Source organism: Talpa europaea, assembly GCF_964194135.1.
Source record: "Talpa europaea genome assembly, chromosome: 14".
Lineage (NCBI taxonomy): Eukaryota > Metazoa > Chordata > Mammalia > Eulipotyphla > Talpidae > Talpa > Talpa europaea.
Window position 1 is genome coordinate 91,007,330 of NC_140082.1, and position 24,510 is coordinate 91,031,839.

At 69.6% G+C, this 24,510-nt stretch overlaps 2 protein-coding genes across 2 annotated transcripts; one reads left to right on the forward strand and one right to left on the reverse strand.

Annotated features, from left to right (window-relative positions):
* Positions 1-11,486: 11,486 nt before the first annotated feature.
* On the forward strand, positions 11,487-11,666 carry CTXND1 (cortexin domain containing 1; the record flags this gene model as incomplete). Its single annotated transcript, XM_084253741.1, has 1 exon — positions 11,487-11,666. One exon carries the CDS (start codon positions 11,487-11,489, stop codon positions 11,664-11,666), a length of 180 nt encoding a protein of 59 aa, XP_084109867.1.
* A 3,005-nt stretch (positions 11,667-14,671) lies between these two features.
* Positions 14,672-23,954, reverse strand: FAH (fumarylacetoacetate hydrolase; the record flags this gene model as incomplete). Its single annotated transcript, XM_084254277.1, has 14 exons — positions 14,672-14,834; positions 15,171-15,288; positions 15,903-16,004; positions 16,461-16,507; positions 17,273-17,348; positions 17,839-17,969; positions 18,089-18,188; positions 18,959-19,011; positions 19,095-19,192; positions 19,419-19,509; positions 20,606-20,655; positions 20,961-21,082; positions 21,249-21,359; positions 23,874-23,954. The coding sequence occupies 14 exons, from the start codon at positions 23,952-23,954 to the stop codon at positions 14,755-14,757; spliced, it is 1,260 nt and encodes a 419-aa protein (XP_084110403.1). The 3' UTR covers positions 14,672-14,754.
* Between the last annotated feature and the right edge of the window lie 556 nt (positions 23,955-24,510).

A 24,510-nucleotide genomic window follows, 5' to 3' on the forward strand; every position in this document is an offset into this window, starting at 1 on the left:
CTAGTGGCACAGAAAGGTTGCCGGGAGGGCCCCCCAGAGGAGGAGGCAGGATGGAGACCCCAGAATAAAAGTATGTTTGCAAAATCAACACGTCTCGCAGCCACTGGACAAGGCGGGGGACAAGCAGCCGCGCACAGACCGCTGTGCAGGGGACCGTCCTCGGCCCCGCTGACCCGGCGCGCCCGGCGGCTTAGACGACACCAGTGCCGGCCCCGACAGCGCTGGGCTCGTGTCCTGGGCGCCAGAGAGCAATCTGCGCTCAGGGAAGCCACCTTGGGGACCTGCGGTCAGGCTGAAGGAGTGCGGCCCAGCTAGGGGGTGACCAGGGTAACCCAGCCGAAAGAACGGGGCCTTTCAGTGAAGACGGGGGGCTGGGCACGGGCGACACCCCACAGCGTCAGCCATGTGGCCAGGAGGCCCCTCTGCCTTCAGGGGCACCAGATGCCCCACGCCTTGTGCGCAGGAGCAGCGTCTGCCACGCCAGCAGGTGAGCACAGAGGAGTGTGTCCCGCCCACCTCCCGCCCCCCGTGGAGCAAGCGGGTCCTCGTCCCACTTGAACACGAGCCTCCACATGGGGCCACTTTGCATTGTCTCCAAGCAAACACATTTCTAATAATCTCACCAGGAAATAAAAGCAGAGCAAGTGTGGCCTGTCCCCAGCACCCCCGCCCAGCGCGCACCCCCACCAGCCCGCGCCCACCCAGTGCACACCCTTCCAGCGCGCCTCGACACACAGCTGTCTGCAGCGCTTCCTTCTCTGCGGCCTTCACGCCTCAGTTTTCTAAACTTACCTGCAGAAACCTTCACTCCTTCCTTTTACACCTGAGCACCCCCATGTCCAGGCAGGCCCCCAGACGGTCACTTCAACCTAGGCCAGTGGAGGCCCTGCAGACTCCCAGAAACTCGCCACCCCTCAACCGCCGGAAGAGGGAAAATGGGGTTCCACCCAGAACTGGGGTCCCGCTGAGTGTCACGTCCTGTGGCAGAGCACTGGCCCTGGTCACTTGCGGCCCTCCACCAGGCCCAGGCCCCTGCACTGGGGATGCAGACCCCGGCCTCTGCCCAGCAGCCCCGGGCCGCCCAGCCGTCGGGTGTGTAGGAGGGTGTGCCTGTCTCACCTGTGCTCCCCTGGATGGCTCCCCAGCCCCAAAAGGGGGGGTCCCCTCTGACCCCCACCCAGTGGCCGCCGGTGGCCGATGCTGGCGGCAGCTGCTCTCCATGTCTGCCTTTTAGCAGGGGCCCTTTGGCCTCCGCCCGGGGCCGCCCCTGGGGGTGGGGGCGTGGCCGACCCCAGTTCAGCTCAGTGTTTGCAGATGAGAAAGCTGAGGCTCCAGGTGGGGAGGTGACCTCCCCAAGGTCACAAAGCTCAATCAAGATCAGCCAGATCAGATTGGAGCGGGGCGGGTGCTGGGCTTGGTGGAGGGGGGAGGCAGGGGGCCTTACCTGGGGGCCGTCTCCGTGTTAAACGGGTGAATACCCAGGGCGTGGGCTGCGGCCGCCACCCCCCAGAAGACAGCCTGAGCGGAGGGGAGTCTGGCGCCCGTGCGGCACCTCGCAGGCTTGGAGGCCACTGGGCCGTGGTGGCTGGACTGTGGCGCTCCAGCTCCGGTGTCACTCAGCCTTTACTTTAGCCTGGAGCTAAATTCCGAGGGTGGCATTGAACTTGTAGCTGAGATTTGCATGAGAAAAATAAACAAACACAGACCCCCGCCCCTGCACGTGACCCTGGGCAAGACTCCAGGAAGGCCCTGGCCGGTCAGCCCTGAGCAAGCCGGGCCGGGGACGCTGGGGCGCTGGGACCGTGAGCCGCGTCTCCTCCGGACTGAGCTCAACACACAGGCGCAAAGAGACCTGCAGGCCCGAGCGGGGGGGGGGGGAGGGGGGGGCATGAGACGCTGCAGGGGTGGGGGCTGCGCTGCCCTGCGGCCCCCTCCCCCCCACCATACCCTCCTGTGCCAGCTGAGGCCAAGCCGGGCAGCTGAGGCCGTGAAAGGCGCTGTGGGCAGGGCTGCTGGGCCCAGGCGGCTGGCATGAGCACCCACGGCATCTTCTGCTCCGTCCAGCCTCCCTTCCAGATGGCAGGGGCCAGCAGAGAGGCCGGGCCTCTGTGGGGGTCTGCTGGGGGCAGGTGAGGGCCGCCCCCAGGTCGGGGCTCCCACGCCCCTCCCCTTCCTCACTGGAAGGAAAGGCTGCCGCGCTCTCACCCTGGCCTGCTTCCTCCGCCCGACCCCGGTCCCCACCCACAGAAGCCCCCTGCCATCAGAACCCCAGGTCACAGGGTGCTGGGTGGCGCTGAGCTTTGTGCCAAGGGCAGAGTCACCTGCTGGCGCGGCTCCCGCTGCCCCATCCGCCAGCCCGCCGGCCTCTCTCTGTGAGGAGCTGGAGGGCCCCCAAGGCTGGAGGGGCAGCCACAGGCGTCTGCTGGAGTCCGAAGTCAGCGGGACCAGGGTGGCCAATCCCTGCCTTGAGGGACAGGAGGGTCCCCGAGCTGCCCGCGGGGGGAGCAGGTGGTGGGTCCCGACAGTCCAGGGTGCGCAGGGAGCAGCAGAGGCCCCAGGCAGGAGCAGTGGCTTCTGGCCAGTTGGGGTGCAAGGGTGTGGCATGGAGGCGGGGGGGCACCCAGAGCAGCTCCTGCCCTGTGCCCACACATTCTTACTTCCCAGGTGCTCTGACCCCTCGTTGTACCGCCGGGGCACGCAGGGCCTGCCGCCACCGCGGAGAGAAGTCGCGCAAGCAAGGACATGCAGAGCCCCTGGACCCCCACAGCTGTGTCAGTCACAGTGGCTCCTCCGCACCCCAGGCCCCTCGAGCTTCCTCTCCAGGGTCTCCCCTGCGGGCCTGGGGAAGAAGCCCTGGTTGCAGCCCCGGCTTGGGCAGGCTAGAGTGGCGCTGCTGAGAGGGGGTCTGTGCAGATCGGGGAGACAGGCGGGGAGCAAGCAGACCCCAGGAAAGCGCTCAGGGTTAGGGCGACCACGCCTTGGCGTCTCAGCACCACACCAGCCCCTGGGCCGCAGCAGAGGGACACGCGTGTGCCCAGGGAGCGGGGCTGCAGCGGGTCCTGCCCGGAAGGGCTCTAGGCCCCGTGTCGCTGCCATCCTGGCCACAGCCCACTGCCCATGTCCGTCACCACACCCAGCCTGCGCCCACTGTGCACACCTGCCCTGCACACATGTGTGTGTGCACACCTGCACACACCCGGCACACACATGCATGCACACAGATGCACATGCCCTACCACACTCCTGCACATGCACACAGCAGGCGCACTCTGACTCCGGGAGCGTTGCCAGGGTAGGCAGTGCGCGGGCAGCCGCGGGAGCTCAGGACGAGGGGTAGCGGGCCGGTCCTGCGGCCTGGGGCTGGCAGGCTCTGCCGCGGCTGCAGAAAACCAGCCAGACCCCAGCCCAGGGACAGGCCGTCCCTGGGGGACTGCGGGGCCATATGGGCAGGAAGTGATTTTAAACGACTGAAATGTCCAATTTGCATAGCTGCTCCTGCTCGCAGCTGCACCCGTGGGTGTCACGGGAACATCTGAGTGCCGGTGACTGGCGGGGGCAGCCTGCTGGGGCCTGGCGCTGAGAGGAGCCATCAAACCACCATTTTATTTCTGGGCTGAGAATGTGGGTGACATTTGACCAGGGGATGCTGCGAACACACACAGGCCTGAGGGCGGGAGGCCCTGCCCTGCCCAGTACCCTCCATCCCCCACCCCTGCCCCCAACACCCGTAGCCCAGGGTAAGGAGGCCGGGACTTACCGGGCCTCCCCGAGGACCTGCCCCCTCTCTGCCGGCGAGGTCCTCTCCCCTCTGGGCCTTGGTGTTTCCTTTCCGAGGGTGGTCGCCTACCCCTGTGCACCCCTTGTCTGCAGAGGCCTGCGATGCTGTAAGACCCCCTGTAGATTTTTGTATTAAAAGTGGGTCTCGGGCCTCCCCAGTGGCGCAGTGGTTGAGAGCTGGGCTGCGAAGCTGCCCACAGCCTCTGCAGCGCCGGTTCTATCCCTGGCCGCCGGGCGAGGGTCCCCCATGGCGCGCAGACCTCTCCTGCCGCCCGCTGCTCCCCTCAGCAGTGTCCTTCGGTCCTTCTGCCTGCTCTGCTCCCCGCTCTGGCTCTGGTGAATCCTCTCACCCTCCTGCGCTTCTGACTGTCCCCAGTGCTTGGATAAATAAATAAATATATAAATCTTTTTAAAAAAAAAAGTGGGTCCCACTTTGGCCGCCCCCTAAGCGCAGGGCCAGTGGCCAGCAGCCTCCCCGCCCGCGCGGCCATCCCTGGTCGCCAGCCGCCTCCGTGGCCCCAACCACAGGCATGGCAAACGCCTTTTCTGCTTTGTCACTTAATTTCTAATTCTCTTTACGGTGCCTTTTTCCACAAGGAAACCCACCGCGACTCTTACCGCCCTGGCTGCAGGCGCGGCATCCGGATCAGCTTCCAGCGAGCAGCGCTGACCGCCTGGGCGCGGCACTGCCCCGGCAGGAGTGGGAGCAGAGTAAAGGGGCTGCATCTCCCGGGGCCCGCGCCGTGGAGGGCTGTCCCCAAGCCCAGGACCCCGGAGGCTGCCCACCACGCACAGAGCTCACAGACCCCGGCCCCACCCAAATGGGCAGTGACCTGGGAGGCCCTTCCCAGAAGAAGCCCAGGGGGCTGCTGAGGCCCGGCCTGGGCCAGTGAGGCAGGTGCCTGCCTGGTCGGGGGAAGGTCCATGCACACGGGGCCACGCCGTGACCCGCACTTCTCCATGGGGCGCACCTCCGTGCAAGCGGTCAGGGGCGCCCCCACCGTGGTCACTGCCCCGCCCAGCCCCTGACCCTCCGCCCGGCGCCTCCTCACTGGACAGGGAGGTGGGCTGCGGAGGGAGACAAGGCAACCCAGCCTCCTGCTCTGGCCACGCCGCCATCCCTCTGGCCGCTGCGTCCTAAAGATGCCACCAAACCGCCCTGGCGCTACCCTGAGCCTCCGGCGCCACCCTGGGCCCCTGGCGGTGATGAGGCCCCGTGAGGGCTAGGGGGGACCAAAGGGCTCCCCCGGGGTCCGAGCCGGTCCTGCTTCCTCGGCGACCTTTCGCCTGCTGTTCCTGTCCTTCCACGGACCCAGGACCTGCGAGACAGGCGGAAAGGGACGCCGCCCTGCTGAGCCAGGACGCGGGGGTGTCGGAGCCACAGATGAGGGGCCCTTCAGTGTCACGGCGCTGCCTGCCCCCCAGCACCCAGCGGGGCAAGCGCCCCCAGCAGAGAGAAGACTTTGACAAATAGCCGCGGGTCGCTGTGGGCGAGATGGGGTCTCGGTGGGCGCTGCGGGCGCAGGGGTGCTCCGGTCCACAGTCACTGCGGCCACCGCGGGGCGCTTACCCCCCCCCCCCCAGCCGCCCAGCGCGCACTCCCCCGGCGCGCAGTCTCTGCAGCGCCCACAAGGCAGCAAAACTGCAGGCGCGACTTCAGGGCGCTGGTCTCCTGCCCCCGCCCCGCGGCCTCCGGCACCTGGGCTGGCCCTGCTCCGCAGACGCGGGGGATGCTGGGGGGGTTTATCTCCGCACGGGAAGGATCTGGATCTGGGGGGTGCTTCTGGGGAGCAGTCTCGCGCCCCAGATGGGCCGGGCCCTCCTGCTGCCCGCGCTCATCTGGGGCCCAAGTTCTCCACGCGTTTCCGCTTGAACAGCGTCCAGGCCCTCGCCTTTAAAATGCCCGGGCGCCGCGGCTCTGCTCAGAGCCCCCTCGCTGCGGCTGGCCCGGGCTCGCCCGCCGCCGCCGGGGCGCTGACTCAGCCGCAGCCGGGCAGCCGCCAGCGCGCCGGGCCTGGGCTGGGGACCCTGCGCCCGCGCCCCGCACCGGGAAGTGCCCCGCAGCAGGCAGCCGCCCCCGGCACTGGACGGGCCGGGCTGGGGCCCCGCGAGCGAGCGCACGGGACAGGCCTCTCCAGGTAAGGACCGCAGCGCGCCCCGGGCCGCCGCCACTGCTGCTGCCACCGCCTGGGCGCCTGGGGGTGGAGCACGGCTGCAGGGACCCCTGCCCGAGGATAGGAATGCCCTGGGGTCGGCCGCACCTGCCACCCCACCACCGGGGGACCAGCCTGGCCCGCCAACTCGCTGGGCGCACTGTGCCCCGGAGCTCCTGGCAGTGGGGAGGCCAGACCTCGGCCTGGGGGTGGGGGACGCTGCAGCAGCCCCCCCAGGGTTTTGCCACTGGGGGACCATCGCCGGGGCAGGATGGGGGCACCCTGAGCCTCCGGGCCCCTGTGCATGGGGGGCTTGTGGAGCGAGAGCAGAATGGAATCAAAGTTAGAAATCCCCCGTGGAGTCCAGCGCTTGAAACCCGGTCATGTCTGCCCCCGGTGCCTGGAAGGAGGTCACCATCGTGGACTTCGGGGAAAGTTCTGCTGGGGTCAGCTTCCTGGAGCGCCAGGTCTCAGCTGGCCCTTGTCCTGATCTGGGTGAAAAGCCCAACACGGTGTCCCCACGCCCGGGTGGGGACAGTGGCCCTGGGGAGGGTTGGGTGTACTGGGGCACTAGACTTGATAATGAGGTTTCCCTGGCCTGCAGGGTAAGTTCTGGAAGAGGAAAGCCTCTCGCCAGCTGCTCCCAAGGTCAGTGTGGTTTGGACTCAGAATGCAGCTCAGGGGGCCTGGCCCTCCCGGGAGAGGGTCCCTGCGGCCACCGCGGCGCCACTTTTCAAGAGATTTCTCGGTCCCTGTGTGCGTCCCCCTGGGCCTCCAGACCTGCCAGGGAGGACCTGGCGTCCACAGGGCCCTGGGCTCTTTCCATGAACGTGTGTCCAGAGGGTCCGGGGCCTCTGCCCAGTGGGGGAGGAGGGGGGAGCCCTATGCTGTCCTCCTGCCTTGGCTCAGGACAGTGACGCAGGAGACCGAGCACCTCCCTTAGAGGCGACCCAGAAAGGGGCTCAGACAGCAGTTCCTGGAGGCCTCGGCCCTAGATGAACAGCCTCGTTTCTCCAGGAAAGGGGGGAGGGCGACTGTCTTCGTCCTGCGTCCCAGCCCGTGTCCCCCGGCCACGGACACCCTCCCTGAACCACGCGGGTAGCAGACCCTGACAATGTGTCTCTGACCGCAAACAAGTCTGGAAAATTACAGCAAATTCTCACCATTCCATGTCTGAGATGTAAATTCAAAACACACGAAGCGCAGGTGGAATGAGGCTTACAGACGGCGGGCCACGCCAGCACCCGAGGCCTGGCCCCGACGTGGGCCCTGTCCCGCTCACGCCCCGCCGCCCGGCTACCTGGCGCACGCGGGGCCTGCAGACGCCTGCAGGCCCAGGGCTGTCCTGTGGCTTCCGTGGAAAGCAGAACGGTGTCCAGGAAAATGCCTGGAGTGGCCCTATCAGCCACTGAGGCAGCTGAGCCCTGGGCAAGTGCCAACGCTGGCTCCTGGCTGTCCTGGCCAGGCCGCGGGGCCTGGCCCGCTCTCTGGACGCTGTCCACGTGGTGACAGTGTCAACTGCTGAAGTTCACGGTAAAACATTACGGGGGACATTTCGGATACGCAGATGGCTGGGACGACCACCCTGCCCAGGTTCCTCTGACCCCTCCCAGAGACCAGGCCAGATGCCCCCGGGGAGAGGGTTCCCAGGGTCGGCCAGTGTAGACGCGCCCTCCCATGCCCGCTCCCCACGCCCTGCTCAGGGTGCGGTCCCACAGGGACTCCACGGAGGGGCCCCTCAGGGCTGGGGGCTTTCCAGGACAGGGTGTCCAGGGTCCACCCGCCACTGGTGTCCTCAAACCTCCCGGTGGGTGCCGCCGGCACAGGTCCAGCTGGATGACCACCCTGAGTCAGTTCTCTGGGGGACGGAGGCCTGCAAGACGGCATGCACCTGGGCAGTCTGTGTTTCAGCAGCACCGAGTCTGCTGTGAGATGCCCATGAGTTGCTCAGAGTGGTCAGAACTTCTAGAAGGACCACCTGGGTGGCTCTGGCGAGGTGCAGACTCAGAGGCCTGGCCCTGGCCCGGCAGACAGGGATGCAGCAAGCAGGCGGGAGCAGCTGCCCTGGGGACTCTGGGACACTCACCTGCTCAGCCGGGCAGCAGTGCCCACACCACGACCCCTGAGGCCTGGGCCACCAATGCCAGCACCCCACGGGCGTCACGGGGCTTCTCAAGACGCCTGCTCTCCTCTGGAGTCATGACACAGTTGGTGCCAGCGGGCGGTAGTAACCGGCCCTGCCCCGCCGGCCTGGAGGACATGGCAGCAGGACAGGCAGCGGGGCCGCCTGCAAGGTGTGCCAGTCCAGAGGCTCCAGCTTTAGCTGCACACGAGGAGACGCGTCTATCCACCTTGTGTCCGAGGCCTTCCTGGCCCCACAGAGGGTGGACTTGGGCCAAGGGACAGGAGCTGCTCCAGAGGGAGGGCATGGCGGTGTCCGCCCTGTCCCTGGACACAGCCAGGAGCACTTCCCTCTGCCACTCGTGCTTGCTCTGAAGCACCCGTCTGCTCAGTTGGCTGCAGGGACACTGGACACAGATGCCTGGCCCAGGATGCGCTGTCCTGCCAGTGGCTGCGGGTCCTCTGCTCGCACGTCTCCATGTGCGCCTGTTTGCATAATGGGGTTCTGAGAGGAGGACCCCAATGGGGTCTCCATGCGGGCGCTGCTCCTGCTCCTGCCATGTCACCCCCGGCCCGCCACGGAGGTGCTGGGAGGGACAGCCTCGCCTGCAGGGCAGCACCCCGGGAGCGTTCCAGAGCAACGGTCTGACACCTGTCTGCAGCCCGGGCAGCCCCAGCCTCCCCTGGCTGGGCCCACCCCGCCCTCACTGCTGGCCGGAGCCAGCGTGCGCGGGGCCATCCTCGCTCCTCCTGGTGGAGGCCCAGCGTGCCTCCTGGGAGCCGCCCACCTGCTGGTCCTGAGCCCCTGCCCGGGCCCGGGGACACCCAGGGATGAGGGCAGAGTCTAAGGGTTTCACCCTCCTCCCTGGTGCCTCTGTCTGGGCCTGTACCGGACCTGGAGGGGAGCGAGGGCTGCTTTCTGCCCCGCTGGCTCTGAGCACGGAGGGCGGCTAGTGACCGGGCTGGTGCCGGCGCTGCCCGCTGGTTTGGATGGGGCGGGTGTGCAGGCTGCACCGCCTGGGCCAGTGCCTGGCTCTGAGGCCCGAGCCTGGGGCAGCTCCACACCTGCTCCCAGTGTCACCGCCCCATGGCCGAGGCTGCGGGGACCCAGCCAGGGCCCTGATGGGCACCTGGTCCAGGCGGACCGGCCACGCCATCCTCTGCCTCCATCAGGGCTGGACTGGGGGGCCCTGAGTGCCCGGGCGAGGGGGCCATCTGTGCCTGGAACACTGCAGCTGAGAGGAGGCAGCCAGCCCGTGGGGCCTCTGCCGACCCCGGTTCCTCCCAGGCCTCAGTCCTGCCACAGGCACTGTCCTGCGAGAACCGCCGCCGTGGGCCCTCCCGGCCCCTGCCTGGGGGAGCACCATGCAGGGCTCTGCTGCCCAGGAAGAAGGTCAGTGCTGGCCTGGCGTCATGTCCCCAGTAGGCAACCGCGGCCTCCCCCACCCAAGCTGAGCCGCCGGCGCCAAGAGCCCACAGGTGCGGCCCGAGCACAGGCCTGTCCAGACCCCGCGGGGCCCCGCTGGCTGCGCTCAGCAGCCGGCTCTGGGCACCTGGGTTGGCACCTGGGCTGAGAGCCCAGCACAGTCTCGGTCTCAGTGCGACACTCGCCGCTGATTTTGGCGTCTGTGCAAAGTGTCTCCCAAACCAGACACACTTGGAGGCCGCCTTCTCTAGAGCCAGGCTGGCCCCTGGAGCCTCTCTCGAGGCAGATGTCTAGGGAGTACCCCCGGCCTCAGACGGGGGTCTCCCCTTGTAAGGCCTGGGCCCGATCCCTCGCTAGGAGCTGTCTGGGCGGAGGTGCACAGCCCAGGCCTCACCCGCGGGAGTGGGAGCAGGAGGGAGAGCAGGGGCCAAGCTGGGCCACTGGCCCCAGGGCCTCTCAGCAGGCGGGACCCCCATAAAGTGACTCACAACTCTGAACACAAAATTAAGCCCGGGGTGAGGGGGCCAGGACGCTGGCTGCCAAGGAAGCAGCAGCTGAGGCTGCTCTGGGAGGCGGGGGCAGCTCGGGGGACTGGACGGGGTGGCAGGGGCGTCCCGGGCTTCGGAGGGCCCTGCCCCTCTCACCCCGTGCCCTGGCTTGGAGGAGGGGCTGGGCTTCCCAGAAATGACGCTGCTGGAGCCCCGCACACAGACACATCCCGGGGAACCTCCCTAACCTCCTCCCCGGTTAGGGAAACAGTGGGTGCTTGAGAGTCAACTCAAAGGCGGGGGAGAGACTCGCAGCCCTGTCCAGAGGCCCACGGCCGGCCGGGCCAGTGCCCAGTCTGAGCCAGTTCCCTGCACCAGCCAGCTGGGCACAGGGATGCAGCTGCCAGGCCCAGCACCAGGCCTGGGTCGGCGTGGGGTCAGGCGCTGGCCGGCTGGGGGGCTGGCCGGGGCGAGGGCGTGTCCAGGCCGGCCAGCACACTGCTCTGAGCCGGGCCCTGTCTGTCTAGAAGCCTCGGCCCCCACCCCTCGGAAGGACCGAGAAAGCACTGCTAACCAGCCCCGGGGCGCGGTCAGCGGGCCTCTCCGAGTGTGGCTGGTGGCCTCGGGACGGAGCTGGTGTCCAGTGGACGGGTCCCTTGGGGAGATGAAGACGGCCTGGAGGTGGGCGGGCGGCACCACAGCCTCACGAGGGCGGACCTGATGTTACACCGCTTTTACCGCCACCGTCAGGATGTTTCATTTCGAAGAGAAGGAAGGAGCCCCCAGCCCCCGCCCACCCCCCTCTGCTCTGTTGCAGCCCCAGTGCCTCCCCCCTCACTCCCAGGAGCAGCCCCCACGCACCCGCACCCCAACCCACGCCCGCAGCCTGATGGCCGGGTGACTGGCCCTCTCCTAGCAGCAGGTGGGGGCTCTGGGCGGCCAGGGGAGGGGAGGGGGCCTTCCACTGGGCTCTGGGCTTACAAAGGCCTGGGGCTTGGGATGTGGGGCCTCCCATGCCTCGGTTTCCACACCTGTGACGTGGCGTGTCAGTACTGGCCCGCTGTGCCCAGGACACAGCTGCGTGTGGACACGGCCCAGCCGTGTGATGTGGCACTATGCCACGCGGGGAGGACAGCCAACCTCGTCCTGCCTGACGGCCTCCCCTCTGGGCCAGGGGGACCCCACCTCCCCGCCCCGCTCCTGGGCCTGCCTCTGCAGACCGGCAGAGGAGCAGGGTTGGGGGGGAGCTGCTCCCTGGGGTGGCCCCACTCCCGGGCGCACTGTGTGGGCCGCCCAGCCCTGGGGAGGCCGCAGCCCGGGCGGGGGCCATGCAGATACCCTTGGATGCCTCGGGCCCTTCCCCTCCGGCCCCGTGTGTCTCCCCGGCGGCGGTGCTGGCTCTGGTGGGCAGGGCTTGGAGTGGCCCTCCTCAGAGTGGCCAGTGAGGTGACCAGCGCTGCTCCCCGCAGGGCCGAAGATGGTACCAGTTGCCCCCAAGCCGCAGGGGCCTGCAGCTGCGCCATGGAGGAGCCCACGCCGGAGCCCGTCCACGTGGACGTGGACAAGGGGCTGACCCTGGCCTGCCTGGCCTTCCTCTGCCTCTTCCTTGTGGCGATGATCATCCGCTGCGCCAAGGTCATCATGGACCCCTACAGCGCCATCCCCACCTCCACCTGGGAGGAACAGCACCTGGACGACTAGGCCCTCGGCCACGCCCACGCGGAGCGGGCTGGGGGCTGGGGGCGCAGATGAGGGCCGGCGGCAGGGAGCCCTCCGGGGCGGCGTGGGCAGCAGGTGCTCGGACCGCCGGACCCCGCCCGGCAGGGACACGCGGAAGCCAGGCCCCGTAAGCGCCAGGAGAGGTGTTTGTCTTCCCTTTTATACACATCGGAAGTTTGGGGAAACCCAGAAAACAAGGAGAGGCGAGGGGAGGGCATGTCGAGCCCCAGGGGACCTCCGTTTTGATATATTTTCTTGTCTTTTCTACAGTTTTTAGAGCCGTACTCTGCGGGTGGCCCTCAGTTCCCCACCCAGCTGCGCAGACCCACGTCCCACCCCCACTGTCCATGCCCCACCCCGGCCCAAGGGCGTCCACTCCCTGCCCCACCCCCAGCCCCGCCGCCGCCGCCCTCTCCCCCCAGTGCCGGCTGCCCCTGCTCCCTGGAGGGCGGGCCGGCAGGCGGATGCTGGACACAGGCTGGCCGCTCCTGTCTGTCCCCTCACCGGTGGTGCCCAGAAGGGCCTCACCCTTTGCTTTGTGTAAACCTCACAGGAAAGAAAGGAGGGGCCCGGCTGCGGGCGGTGGGGCAAGGCCTGTGTCTGCAACCTGGGGCGCGATGCCTGCCCCGGCACTCACAGCTGCGGCTTGGAGAGTGGCCTGGCCAAGTCCGCGCGCCTCTGCTCGTGCGCAGGCCCTGAGCCCAGGTCCCCGGACATGAGGGAGCAGCATCTACCTCGCAGGGTGTGGTGGGGCGACGCGGGGGGACAGGGTGCTCCCCGACCCCACCAGGGCAGCAGGCTCTGTGCTGGGGGTACAGCTCCGGCCCACCTCCCAGCCAGGCCCACCGGCGGCCTGGCCTCAGGGGTCGCGTGTGCTCGTTGACAGCCCCCCATGAACATGGTGGGGTGTCCCCTCAGGCGCGGCTGCCACTCCCAGAGCAGGCCTGAGCCCCCTGAATGCCTGCACCCCAGGCCCCAGCCACTTGGGCCCTGGGCTGTGGGACCCTGAGGGGGAATAGGCCGCAGTTCTGGGCTGTTGCGCCTCAGCAGACACAAATCAAGGTGTGTTCCAGGTGCACGGCACACACGTGTGTGCACTCGCACTCACACTTGCACATAGCACAAGCGTGCACACACACACATACATCCAAAGCACACATGCCCTCACACACAGCAACGTGCGTGCGGGTGGGGGTCCCCCGCTGGGCGGCTGGGGCCCAGGCCGCACCCCGCCCAGGCCACCCAGGCTGCACCCCGCCCAGGCAGGCTCTCAATAGCGCATCTTCGCCCACGGGCCCATGTGGTAGCCAGGGCGGGCGGCACCTGCCGCAAGTTCCCTGTGGTTCTCAGGGGGCGCCCGTCCAGCTGCGCGGGTCTTGCAGAGAGAGGCCCCAGGGGCCGGGGGCCGGTCCCCGCCTGGAAGCCGGGGCCAGCTCATCCCACTGAATGTTCAAAGGCCAGGGCACAGGTCCCCCGTCCAGCCCCTGCCCCAGTCCGGGCGCGCTGCTGGCCATGCTGGTGGGACCGGCCGGGCCCCCCAGGAGCAGACAGGCTCGCAGCCCGCGTCTGTTTGGGAGGAGGGGCGGGGGCGGGCCCCGGTTTGGCTGAGGAGCAGAAAAGCAGCCCTGGCAGCCCCTCCGGGGGGCGCTCGCGGCCACTGCGGGCTCCAAGGTGTGCGCACGGTGGAGACACGATGCAGCCGCTGTCAGGCCACCTCAGGCCAGGGCCTTCCCGATTAAAGCTGATGCTACATGCCACGGCTCCCTCGTCCTCAAAATTGCCGACCTGGCCCCTCTGGCCTCACCCGCACGGGGCTCACAGCGCGGCGGGCGGTGGGGTGAAGGGCAAGGGCTCAGAGACCCGGCCCCCAGCCAGACCCCCTGCCGGGACGCCTCTTGGCGTGCCCCGCTAGCTCCAGAAGGCTCCGCTGTCACGGCCAGCGTGAGAACGGCCTGGGGTCTCGCTGCCCGTGTGCCTCTGGCCCTGAACGGCGCTGCAGGCCAGGCAGGCGCACGCCCGGGCCCAGCCCCGCACCTGGGAGTGTCCACAGCCCCAGGTGGCCGGAGCTGCAAGCACCACCCAGGGCTTGTGGCCAGGGCAGAGGCGCCCGCGCCATCAACTGCCGAGGCCGGGGAGGCGTGGGGCAAGGACAGCCCACGGTCCAAGCTGAGGCTGGACAGCGCGAAGGCACTGCCCAGAAGCCCAGACCAGCAGTCGGCCGGAACCGCATACAGGCCCCAGGAAGCCGAGGCCCCAGGTCTCAGACGACTCTGCTGAGCAGCATGGTCCAGCCTCCCACAGCCCCCCACGCCTGACCACAGCCCCCCAGACTCACTCTCCGTCTTTAGCTACATGCTCCAGGCGCAGGAGCAGAGCAGGACAGAGGCCTGGCTGCCGCACCCACGGGCATAGGCGCTGGCCGCCTGAGGGCCACTGCAGGCCCGAGCTCCTGGCCCCGCCCCTGCCCTACCATCTTCCCTCCACAGGCCTGGGACTGGGGTGCACCTGCCAGAGCCACAGCCTCCCGCCCAGGAGGTGGCCGTGAGGCCAAGCTGTGGGCCTGGGGTGAGGTGCCCGGGGTGGAGCTGGACTGGAGACATCCGCCTCGGGCCACCTGAGAGGAGCACCAGGCCCTCGCTGTCCCCAGAGCAGGGACACTCCCCCTTGGGCCTGGAACGACCCCCAGAGCCACTGCCTCTGCCCAGCAAGGGTCAGCAGACGCGGCCCCAAGCACAGCTGAGGACAGGCTTGTGCATGTGGGCGGAGCTGCTGGGATGCCGCCGAGGCTGGCGATGGGACGGAGCTGACCTTTCTGCCGTCGGGTCAGGGCGTGCGCCCACACAGCCCCCCCAGGGTGCCCCGCTGCCCAGTGCCGGAGGACTGAGAGAGGAGGCTCCGCGGCCAGTCCCCGAGTCTCCCCAGTGGGCGGCACAGCCGGCCCGGGACGCCAGGACACAGTGGAAACGGACAGCAGAGCGGGGCTCACGTGGGGTTTATTCGTCCCCCATGGGGGACCAGCTGGGGGCGCGAGGGGCCGCTCCGGCCGAGCCCTGACTTCAGGAGCAGAGACTCAGGCTGGCGAGAGGGCGGGCAGCACCTTCCCGGCACACTGGCCGAAGCCCACACGGTAGCCATCCCCCTGGCAGTGCCCTGGAACACAGGAGGCCGGGGTCACACGTGGCCGGCCCCACAGGGTGCCCAGAGCCGCCGCGGGGGTGGGGGACATGGCTGCCGCGGGGCTGCCCTCCCGCCAGGGCTTGGTCTCCGGCCCCAGGTCCGCGCACGCACCAAGGCCTGGCCCTCCCGTGCGCCTGTGACCCAGGCCCCAGTTTCCTCATCTGTGAGGTGCGCGGACGAGGGGAGGAGGGCCAGCGCGGCAGACACGGGCTGCCCAAGAGGGCCGCCCCGGAGGTGGGCGTCGGCCTCGGCGGCGGGGCAGGTTGCCGGTGGGGGTGGCCGGGGCGGGGGCCCCACAGGCAGCCTCACCTGTTATGATGACCTCATCCCCGTCCAGCAGAAACTTCCTGCTCTGCCCGTTCCCCAGGTCCAGGGCCTTCGTGCCCTTCCAGGACAGCTCCAGCAGGGAGCCAAAGCTGTCCGGCTCCTGCCCGCACAGAGGGGGTGTGGTCAGCGGGCGCAGGCGCAGTAGCTCAGCCCTGGCGCCCTGGTCCAGGCCAGGGCAGTGCAGGCCGCGCCCAGCAGGCGTAGCTGGCCGGGTCACACCCAAAGGTGCCCATTCAGAAGGTTTTGGCAGGTTATTTTTTGGGTCCAAAATGTTCCCAAAATTCTGCATCTAAATTGAGGCTGAGGATCCCAGACGCAAAACTTTCCTACCATTTAAATAGGCACCCTCTACTTTGGCGCACAGGGGGGCCCTAGACTGGGCCGGACACCCCACCAACAGGACGGAGCCCCATCAAACCAGAGGCTGAAGCCGGACCCGGCACGGGGTCAGCAGCACAGCCCCGGCTGAGGGCACATGGGGGACACAGGGGCACAGGGGAATGGGGAGATGTGGGCACATGGGGTGGGAGGGACCTCATCCAGGGAGGGGCAAAGAGATGGGACAGCCAGCACCGCCTGGAAGAGGCCCCCCCATCCTCCTGCCGTCCCCTTGGGTCAGAATGTAGAAAGGAGACCCTGACCCGGAGGCCAGACGCGCAGGCCCTCCCCGGGGTGCCCAGAGGCGGGGCCAGGAGGGTGGGGCTGGGCACTCACCGACCCACTGATGGTCCCAGATGCCAGCAGGTCCCCGGGCCGCAGGTTGCAGCCATTGACCGAGTGGTGGGTGAGCTGCTGCAGCATCGTCCAATACATGTTCTGGGGGCGAAGGTGGGTGCTCAGCAGGCCTCCCGGGAGGACGTGCTGCCCCAGAGACTTCCCGACTCTCCCCACAACCCCCTCACTCACAGCATGAGCATCCAACCTCCAGGATCAGACCTCTGGCTACACACAGGCCCCCTGCGAGGACACGCATGCCCGCCCCCATGCACCGTGCAACCCGGCCTGGACCCGGTGCCCCAGCAGGGCCCCCTCCCCACCCGGACACAGTGCCCCGGCTTCCTGGCACCTCAGGGGGCAGCACCAACTGCACCTTCAGAGGCAGCTCACTGGCCACGTGGCTGCTGTCCCGTCTGGGGGGGTCTCTTGACCTCATGGTCACCCCACAGGAGCAAGGCAGAGGTGCTCCAGCCACCCCCACCTGGACGCGGCGATGCGGGTCCTGCCCGGAGACCCTCCCCACCCCGTAAGAGGCAGCCCCCGCGTCAAGCTCACCTTAAAATTGGATCTGCATATGGTGGCCGGCTGGCTCATTCCTTCTCCTGGGGAGGGACAGAGACAGGCACAGAGACGGGCCCCACCACCAGGCAGGGAGAAGACCCTGGAGGACCGACCACCAGCACCCACCCGCCAGGAGCCCCACGCCCAGTGTCCACGCTGCCCTCCCGGCCCAGCACCCGCCACCTCTGAGGCCGCAAGACCTCAGCTTCCTGACACAGTGCTCCCGGCAGCCCCCAGGCCCCAGGACGGGCCTTCTCTCCTCATCCAGGGCACCGGGGCCGGCCATGCAATGCCACTGCGGGGGTCAGCCCACCATCCCCACCCCCACCCCCGCCCCGGCACTGGGCCTCCCAGGGCCCTGCGTCCCCTCTGACCCTCTGAGGCTCAGAGAACAGGTGGCCCCAGGGAGCCGTGTTCCCCAGGCCCCAGCTGGGAGCAGCACCAAGCCCTGAGGGCTGCAGCGGGAGGGCCCTGGCCCGGCCCCTCCCACCTGCCTGCTCTGGGGCGGCACCTCCTGCCCCAGCCTTCCAGAGCCCGCCGGATGAGGCTCAGGCTCCAGGCGCTGGGCAGGCTGCTCGGTCCTCACTAAGTGGCTGGAGGGCCACCCCTCTAGGCCTGGGAATCCCCATGACTGTCGTGAGGGGGGGGCAGTGCTTCCTCAGGGCACCTGTGCCACCCCAGCTGGCACTCCTGCCCCGCTCCGAGGGCACCTGTCCTGGCACAGTATCAGGCCAGGGTTGTGGCGCGTGCAGACTGGCACGTGGAGGATGCAGCGGGAGGGAGAGCACGCCCAGCCGAGGCAGTACCTTTCAGGGCCACCGAGAGGTTGATGTCAAAGGTGTAGGGCTGGTCGTGGCGCAGGTATGGCAGAGGCTTGGGGTCCTGCGAGGGCAGACCAGACAAGGAGCTGGGCCCTCCTGGGGACCCCTGAGGCAGGGGCACTGAGCTGTCTCGCCTCAGAGCTAGGTGGGGGAAGCTGTGGGGGGGGTGCCCACAGGAAGGGGTGGTCTCTGGGCCTCGGTGCCTGCTGGGCTGGAGGTGCTGGAAGCAAGGCAGGGGTGGGGTGGGGGTGGGGAATGGGGTGGGGGAGCTGGGTGCCTGGAGCTGGGCGGCAGGGGAGAAGCTGGGGGGGTTGCCAGGGCAGGAGGCCAGTGGAGCTGTACTGCGGGGCCTCCCTGCTGAGGACAGGGCATGGGGAGGGGACAGAGCCAGGGAGTCACCCCCGAGAGGCAGGGGTCAGAGGGGCCAGGAGCCGCTCTCCACTCCCGCCCCTTGCCGCTGGCTAGCTCCCCCAGCTCTGAGGGGCTCCGAGGCTACAGAAGCCCCCGTTTCCCCAAGAGCAGGCCCGCCCGGCGCAGGACGCCCCGCTCACCTGCTTGGGGTTGGGGATGGCGAAGGGCAGCAGCGCGTCCATGGGCACCACCCAGGGGGAGATGGTGGTCCCGAAGCTCTTGCCCAGGAAGGGCCCGAGCGGCACGTACTCCCACTTCTGAATGTCTCGGGCTGGGGGGAGGGGCCGCGTCAGCCCGAGCCCACCCTGCTTGGGCCCCGCGCGCCGCCCAGGCCCCGTCCTCGCGCCCCCCGCCGCCCCCGCCCGCACCGCCCCGGCCCGGCCCGCACACCGCTCCAGTCGTTCATGAGGACCATCCCGAAGATGTGCTCGTGGGCCTCGGAGATGGGGATGGGCTCTCCGAAGCGGTTCCCAGGCCCTACAAAGAAAGCCTGCGGGGCACGGGTGAGCGCCCAGCTGGGCGGCCGCCGGGGCACGTGCTTGGAGGGCGGAGGTCAGGCCTTCCCGAGCCCGGGCAGCACAGGCAGCCGGCGCAGGGCCCACCGGCCATCCGTGCCCGTGCTGGGCGGAGCGGGCAGTCCTCATCGCGGCAGCCAGCGCCCCTCGGACCACACCGGGAAATCGGGGCGGGGCTGGGACCTCCTTCCAGAGGAGCACCTGCCGTGTGGGGCTCAGGGCCTCCCCACCCTGGCACCGCGGGGGGACGCAGCCCCATGGCTGGCCAGGGCCCTGTCCCGGAGGCTTGAGCCCCTCAGCCAGCGAGGAACCAGCACGGCCGTGCCGCGGGGGTCGGGGCGCCCTGCACAGGACAAGCGGGACAGGGCGTCCGCCAGGGTTGGAGCCTCCAGGCCCAGCCTCCGCTCGGGGCCCAGTGCGGGTCTGTGCTGACTGGCGCTGGGGACGCAGCCCGGGCACCTCCTCTGCGAGGCACAGAGGGCCTCTGCCCTCGGGGGCACTTCAGGGCAGAGTCGCCAAAGAAGAGCGCAGGTCCTGGACTACGGTGGCACCCGTGGCTGTGCCAGGGACGCGCTGCTGGACCAGGTGGCCAAGTGCTGCCCAGGGAGCTCACCCTGCGGCCCGGAGGACCCGGCTCTGGGTGCCGCCAGGGCTACCCGCAGTGCAGGAGTGAGACCGGGACGGGAACCACGGACATGACCGGCGGGGACAGGAGCTACCAGGGGTCACCCAGACTCCCGCTCACCATTTCCAACTCAATGTCCAGGAGCTTGCAGGGCCCGAACACGGGAGGCTTGGCTGTGCGGAACAGAGAGCCCGGTGAGCCAGGCGCCCTCACACCCCGCCCCCCGCGGGCGCCCTCCCTCGGGCCCAGCTCTCACTCTCATCCGGCCGCATCTGCCCCAGGGGCCTGCGGATAGGGGTGCCGGACACCACGATGGAGGAGGCACGTCCGTGGTAGCCGACAGGCAAGTGCAGCCTGCAAGGGGGGTGGGGAGGCGTCAGCAGGCTGTCTGCTCACCACGCCCCGCAGGGTTTTTAAGACTTAAAGACAAAGGAAGAGCTGACTTATGACCCTAAGGCCCAAGCAGAGCGATGGACACCCTGCGGGGGGCCAGCTTGGGGGCGGGGCCGGCCAGGTCGCGGCGGGAGGCGGGTGCCCAGGGGGACGGGGGACCAGGAGATGCTACCCGCCCGGCACCCACCAGTTGGGCATCAGTGCGTTCTCCTTGCCCCGGAACATGATGCCCACGTTCGAGGCGTGCTGCCGCGAGGAGTAGAAGTCCGTGTAGTCGCCTGCAGGCCAGAGACGCGGGGTGGTCAGCGGCCGGCGCCTGGACGCGGGCGGGAGGGGCGCGGCGCGTGGCGGGCGGGGTGTCCGCGAGGCGCCGCGAGGACCCGCTGGGGCTCCCGAGACGAGCTGGCAGTCGGGAGCCGCCCTCTGGGCCAAGGGGGCACGTGTGTGGCCTGAGTAGCCGCTGCCCCAGCCGCTGCCCCGGCAGCCCCCACGCGGCCGGGCGTGCCCCCCAGTGCCCCTGCAGTGCCCACAGAGCCGCGCTCTCCCTGGGGCCGCGCCTGCCCCTGTGCTGGCTTCCTGCCCCCTCCCAGGGCCAAGACCACCTCCCCATCTGTCTCGTGGGGCCCTGGGAGGGGCTGGCACCCGCTCCCCGGCTTCCTCGGGGAGTCAACTGCCAGAATCTACAGGACAAACCCGTTGGGCAGTTCGCCTGCCTGCGCGGCTCGGAAATCTCTCTCCAAAGCGGCCAAGCTGGTCCAGACCAGCAGCTGGGGCCAGAGCCAGGCTGGCAGGGAGGGGAGGCCCTGCACCCCTTCGGGCCCAGAAGAGGCACAGCAGGCATTTCCCCCAACAGCCGACCCAAGAGGAGGCCAGGCGGGGGTGCCAGCAGGGGTGCCCACTGTCTGGCCAGGGGAGGAGGGCACAGTGAGGCCTGCCCGCTGCCAGGCTGCTCCCCCACTTCTGCGCCAGGGCTCCAGGGAATCCGTGGGGGCAGGGGGGCAGTGCCTGCTCTGGCACACCGTTCCCGAGACCGGGCGCACACTTCCTGTGGCCTGGGTGCCAGGACTCCATCAGCCAGCTGTGGGGGCAGGGCGAGGGGCTGGGGCGCTCTGTGGCCCTCACTACCACCCGTGTCTCAACTGCTGGGCCCAGCACCAGGTGCCTGTCCAGGGATGGCACCGTCCAGTGGGGCTCCTGTGGCCACAGCATGGAGCTGGACGAGGCTGGGGTGCCCTCCGCAAGGCTGATTCAGCCTGGAACGCTGGACCCCAGTGTCCAGGTCCGAACAGCACCTCGTCCAGCTGGCACCGGGCTGAGCTCTTGACAGCCCAGCTACTGTCCTGGGTGGCCCTGGGCTAGCGGGAACTCACTCACCTATGGTGGCCGGGAGGTGCATGGTGGCGGCCGCCTGGGGCGTGAACGCACTGAAATGAACCAGAGCCAGGGCTGCAAATCTAAGCAAGGACACGGGGTCCCCGCTGCAGCCCCCATGAGGGCTGAGCCCAGGCCCTTCCCAGAACCCCCTGGCAATTCCCAGCAGCTCTCGGGCAGGCCACCTGGGAGGGCCACCCCCCTGACTACCCAAACCTGGGGCTGCTCTTCTGGAGGCCGGAGCCGGGGCGCAGGGGGACGGCCAGCAGCGGTGGTGACCCTGCAGCCCGGCCACGGCCGCCGAAGCCCTCGAGCACAGCCCTGCTGGACCCCCGCCCGGGCAAGGGCGCCCGCTCACCGCTCCCGGAGCGCTGGGTCGTCCCTGAGCCGGGCCTGGCGGGCGGACAGCAGGTCCTGCAGACAGGCTCTCGCCTCCTTCCAGGCGGCCTGGCCCAGGCCCATGAAGCTGTTGAGCGTTGGCTGGGACAGAAAAGGGGAAGGCGAGGTGTGGCGAAGCCGGGGTGCCCTACCCAAGCAGGGAGACAGCAGCAGCCCCTGCCGCTCAGGTGCAGACCCCGAGCCCCAGGCCCTCCTTGCCCTGCACGGGCCTGGCCTCTGCAGCCCCTGCACGGACCGCGGCACCCACCTCATTGAAGACATCCTGGTGCTGGGAGAGAACAGGCCCGGTGAACAGGTGCCTGATGGCGCTGAGGTCCAGGATCTGGTCGCCAATGGCCACGCCGATCCTCGGTCTCGCCTGGGGAGACATGCTGGCGCTCAAGGCTCTCTAGTGAGGTGGCCTCCCCTCGGAGGGCCCTGGAGGCTGGGGCCGTGGAGCTGGGGCATGAGCACCCCCCCCAGCACCCTCCTCCCGCGACCCGGGGTGGCCTGAGCCCCAGGAACCCGTGTTCACCCAGAAGGGAGGTCCCAGGCCTGCGTGGGTGGGAGGGGAGTCCCTCCAGGCAAGGCTGCACCCCGCTGGGTGGCCCCCGCAGCCGGCGGTGGGGTGGGGGGCACTGGAGTGCACTCGGCAGCTCAGACGTGGGGAGGAGAAGGGAAGCTCCCAAGGGCTGTGAGCGGAGAGTCTGTCCACTGCCCCGAGCCTGTTGTCCACGGGAGCCCAAGAGCTCTGCAGACTGGCCCTGGCCCTCCTCCGCAGAGCCTCCTGGGCCTCCCGGCCTCAGCCTGCCACTGCCCTCCCGGGCATGGAGAGGGGAGCAGCTGTGTGCGCACTGTGCTCATGTGGGGCATCTCTCACGCAGCCAGCACATGACACCACACCCCCACCTGGCCCTGAGGCTGCCACCCCAGTGCCTGGTACCCCCAGTTCCACTGTGCCCCCCTGCACCTGAGCCCCCCTCTGAAAGAAGCAGAGCGCTGGGTCCAGGGCTGCCCCCAGGGGACATGCAGAGACTTGTTTTCTGAGGCCCAGCTGGGGGCAGGAAGGGCACCCCAGAAGCACCTGCTAGCCCAGTCTACAGCCTGGAGGCCACTGCCAGGCCACAGGCACAGCGGGTGCTCCCCGTGCTGGCACCCACAGAACCCTGACCAGGCTCCGGAAGCAGCTTCCTCAGCTGCGCAGGAGCAGCTCCAGCCGGGTGCAGCCCAGCCTGCTCTCTCCCGGCATCTGCCCCAATAGGGCCCGGGCCTCGCGGGCCTCACAGGGCTGACCAGGAGGGCCCGGGGCCTCTAGAGCGCACAGCCAGCTGTGTCCACATCCTCCTAAGGCGAGCACCCCACTCGTCTGGGAGCTGGACACGTGACCTCAGGGCTGCCCCGACCCGCTGGGCCGCCCGACGCGGGGCGCCTCCTAGCCTCCGTTTCCTTGGCTGTGACGGGCGACGGCGCGGGCCTTGCTCGAGTCCCCTGGGCAGCGTCCCGCAGGCCCAGGACACATGGGCGACGCTCAAGCCTTGCTCCTGCCCCCACCCCTCCGACGGGAGCTGCGGGGCTGTTCGGGGAGGCGAACCCTGCGCAAGAAGGAGGACTCTGGCGGCAGAAAGGCGGGTCCCGACATGAGGCCGGCTCTGAGTGGCGGCCACCTGGCCAGGAGCAGGGAGCCAGTCAGCCGCCCACAGCGGCCTCCCCCTCTCGGGTTCCTCAGCCCTCAGCACCTCTGAGGAAGGACTCGCCTTCCCGGCCAGAGCCTGGCGGGGAGCTGGACCCGGAGCACTGGGCAAATAAGAGAATGAAGGAAGTGACTGGTCAAGTCACAATTGCTGCACCAAACTATGGAGGGGGCCTCCCTGTGGCCCGGGGTCAGTCTCAGGCTGTCACCGCTGCAGCCTGAGTTGGTGCCCGGCCAGGGAGCTGACCCACAGGAAGCAGCTGACCCCTCCTGTCCCCCGCTGCCCCCTCAGCCGTGGATCTCAGTGGATCCGCCTGTTGTGCTCCCCACTCTGTCTCTGGGGAGTCCCCTCACCCCCAGCCTGCACCCTGATCCTTGTATGCATAAATAAATGAATCTTTAAAAAAAATCTGAAGGGCTGGTGGCCGGCAAGGGAGGACGAGCAACTGGCCGGCCTGGAGGGGCGCCACCCTGCAGAGGAGCAGGCACGCGCTCGCCGGGGATGGGACGCCCGAGCCCCGCGCCCTCTCTGCTGGCCACCCCCACCAGCCTCAGCCACGCGGCCTGGAGGGCTGCTGGGCCAGTCAGCGCTGGTCTGGGCCGCCACGCCCCTGTTTGTGTGTGCGACCTCCAGGGGCCAGGGGCTAACCTTTGGGCCCTTGCAACAGGCGGCCAGCGGCCCCTTGTGAAAGGCCCTGCTACCTGGGCCAAGGTGGCAGGGAGCCAGGGCCCGGGCAGGGCGGGCAGGGGAGGGTTCTGGGGAGGGGGATTCTGGGGCACTGCAGAGCAGACCCCAGTCCACGGGGGATGGGGGGGTGGGGGGGAGCCCTGAGCAGCGGGGCTTCCTGGCCTGGCCTTTCGACAGATGTGCTGAGGATCCCGCGGTGTCCAGGGGTTTCTCGCTGCCAATCGACTTCGCCCAGAGCCAGCTGGAGGAGCTGGCCGGGGGCGGGGGCAGGGCGGGCACCCCGCGGGCCGCAGCGCGGCGGGTCTCAGATGTCCAGCCAGGGCACGCGCCTCCGCCCCGCCCCTGAGTCCCTGGGGTCTGGGGTCCGCGGAGAGGCGCCCCGGGAGGCTGGCCGGGCCCCGGACCCCACGGGCGCCCGCGGGAGGGGCAGCGCGCGGCGGGCGCGGGGGAGGCCGGCGGCCGCGCCCCGAGGGTCCCCAGGGGCTCCCGCCCCCGCCCCCGCCCCCGCGCGGCACCTGGCGCGCGCTGGAGAAGACGCCGTAGGGCAGGTTCTGGATGGGGAAGTCGCAGTCCGCGGGCACCGGCACGAAGGACATGCTGGCGAGCTGGCGGGGCGCGGAGCGGGCTCGGCGGCGAGGGCTGCGGCTCGGCTGGACGGCAGGCGGGCGGCCGCGCGGACTCTGGCCCTGCGCTCCGCCCGCCCCGCCGGCCCGGCCCGCCCCTCCGGCCCGGCCCGCCCCTCCCCGGCCCGCCCCTCCGGCCCGGCCCGGCCCGCCCCTCCGGCCCGGCCCGCCCCTCCCCGGCCCGCCCCTCCGGCCCGGCCCGCCCCTCCCCGGCCCGCCCCTCCGGCCCGGCCCGCCCCTCCGGCCCGGCCCGCCCCTCCCCGGCCCGGCCCGCCCCTCCGGCCCGGCCCGCCCCTCTTTCCGCAGGTCCATCTCCGCGGAGCGCGGCCCTGGCTCTAGAGGGACCCCAGGCGTCTTCCGCCCGGGGCGCCCCAGTCTCCGCCGCGGGGTGCCGGTGCCGCCGCTGGCTGCACAGCCGGGACAGACGGGAGGGCCCGGGAGGGGCTTGGAGCCGGCCCAGGAGGGGAAGGACGCGGCGGGAAGGGGGTGCAGGGAGGTGTCCCGCGCCGGGCCGGTCTCGCTCCCCAGC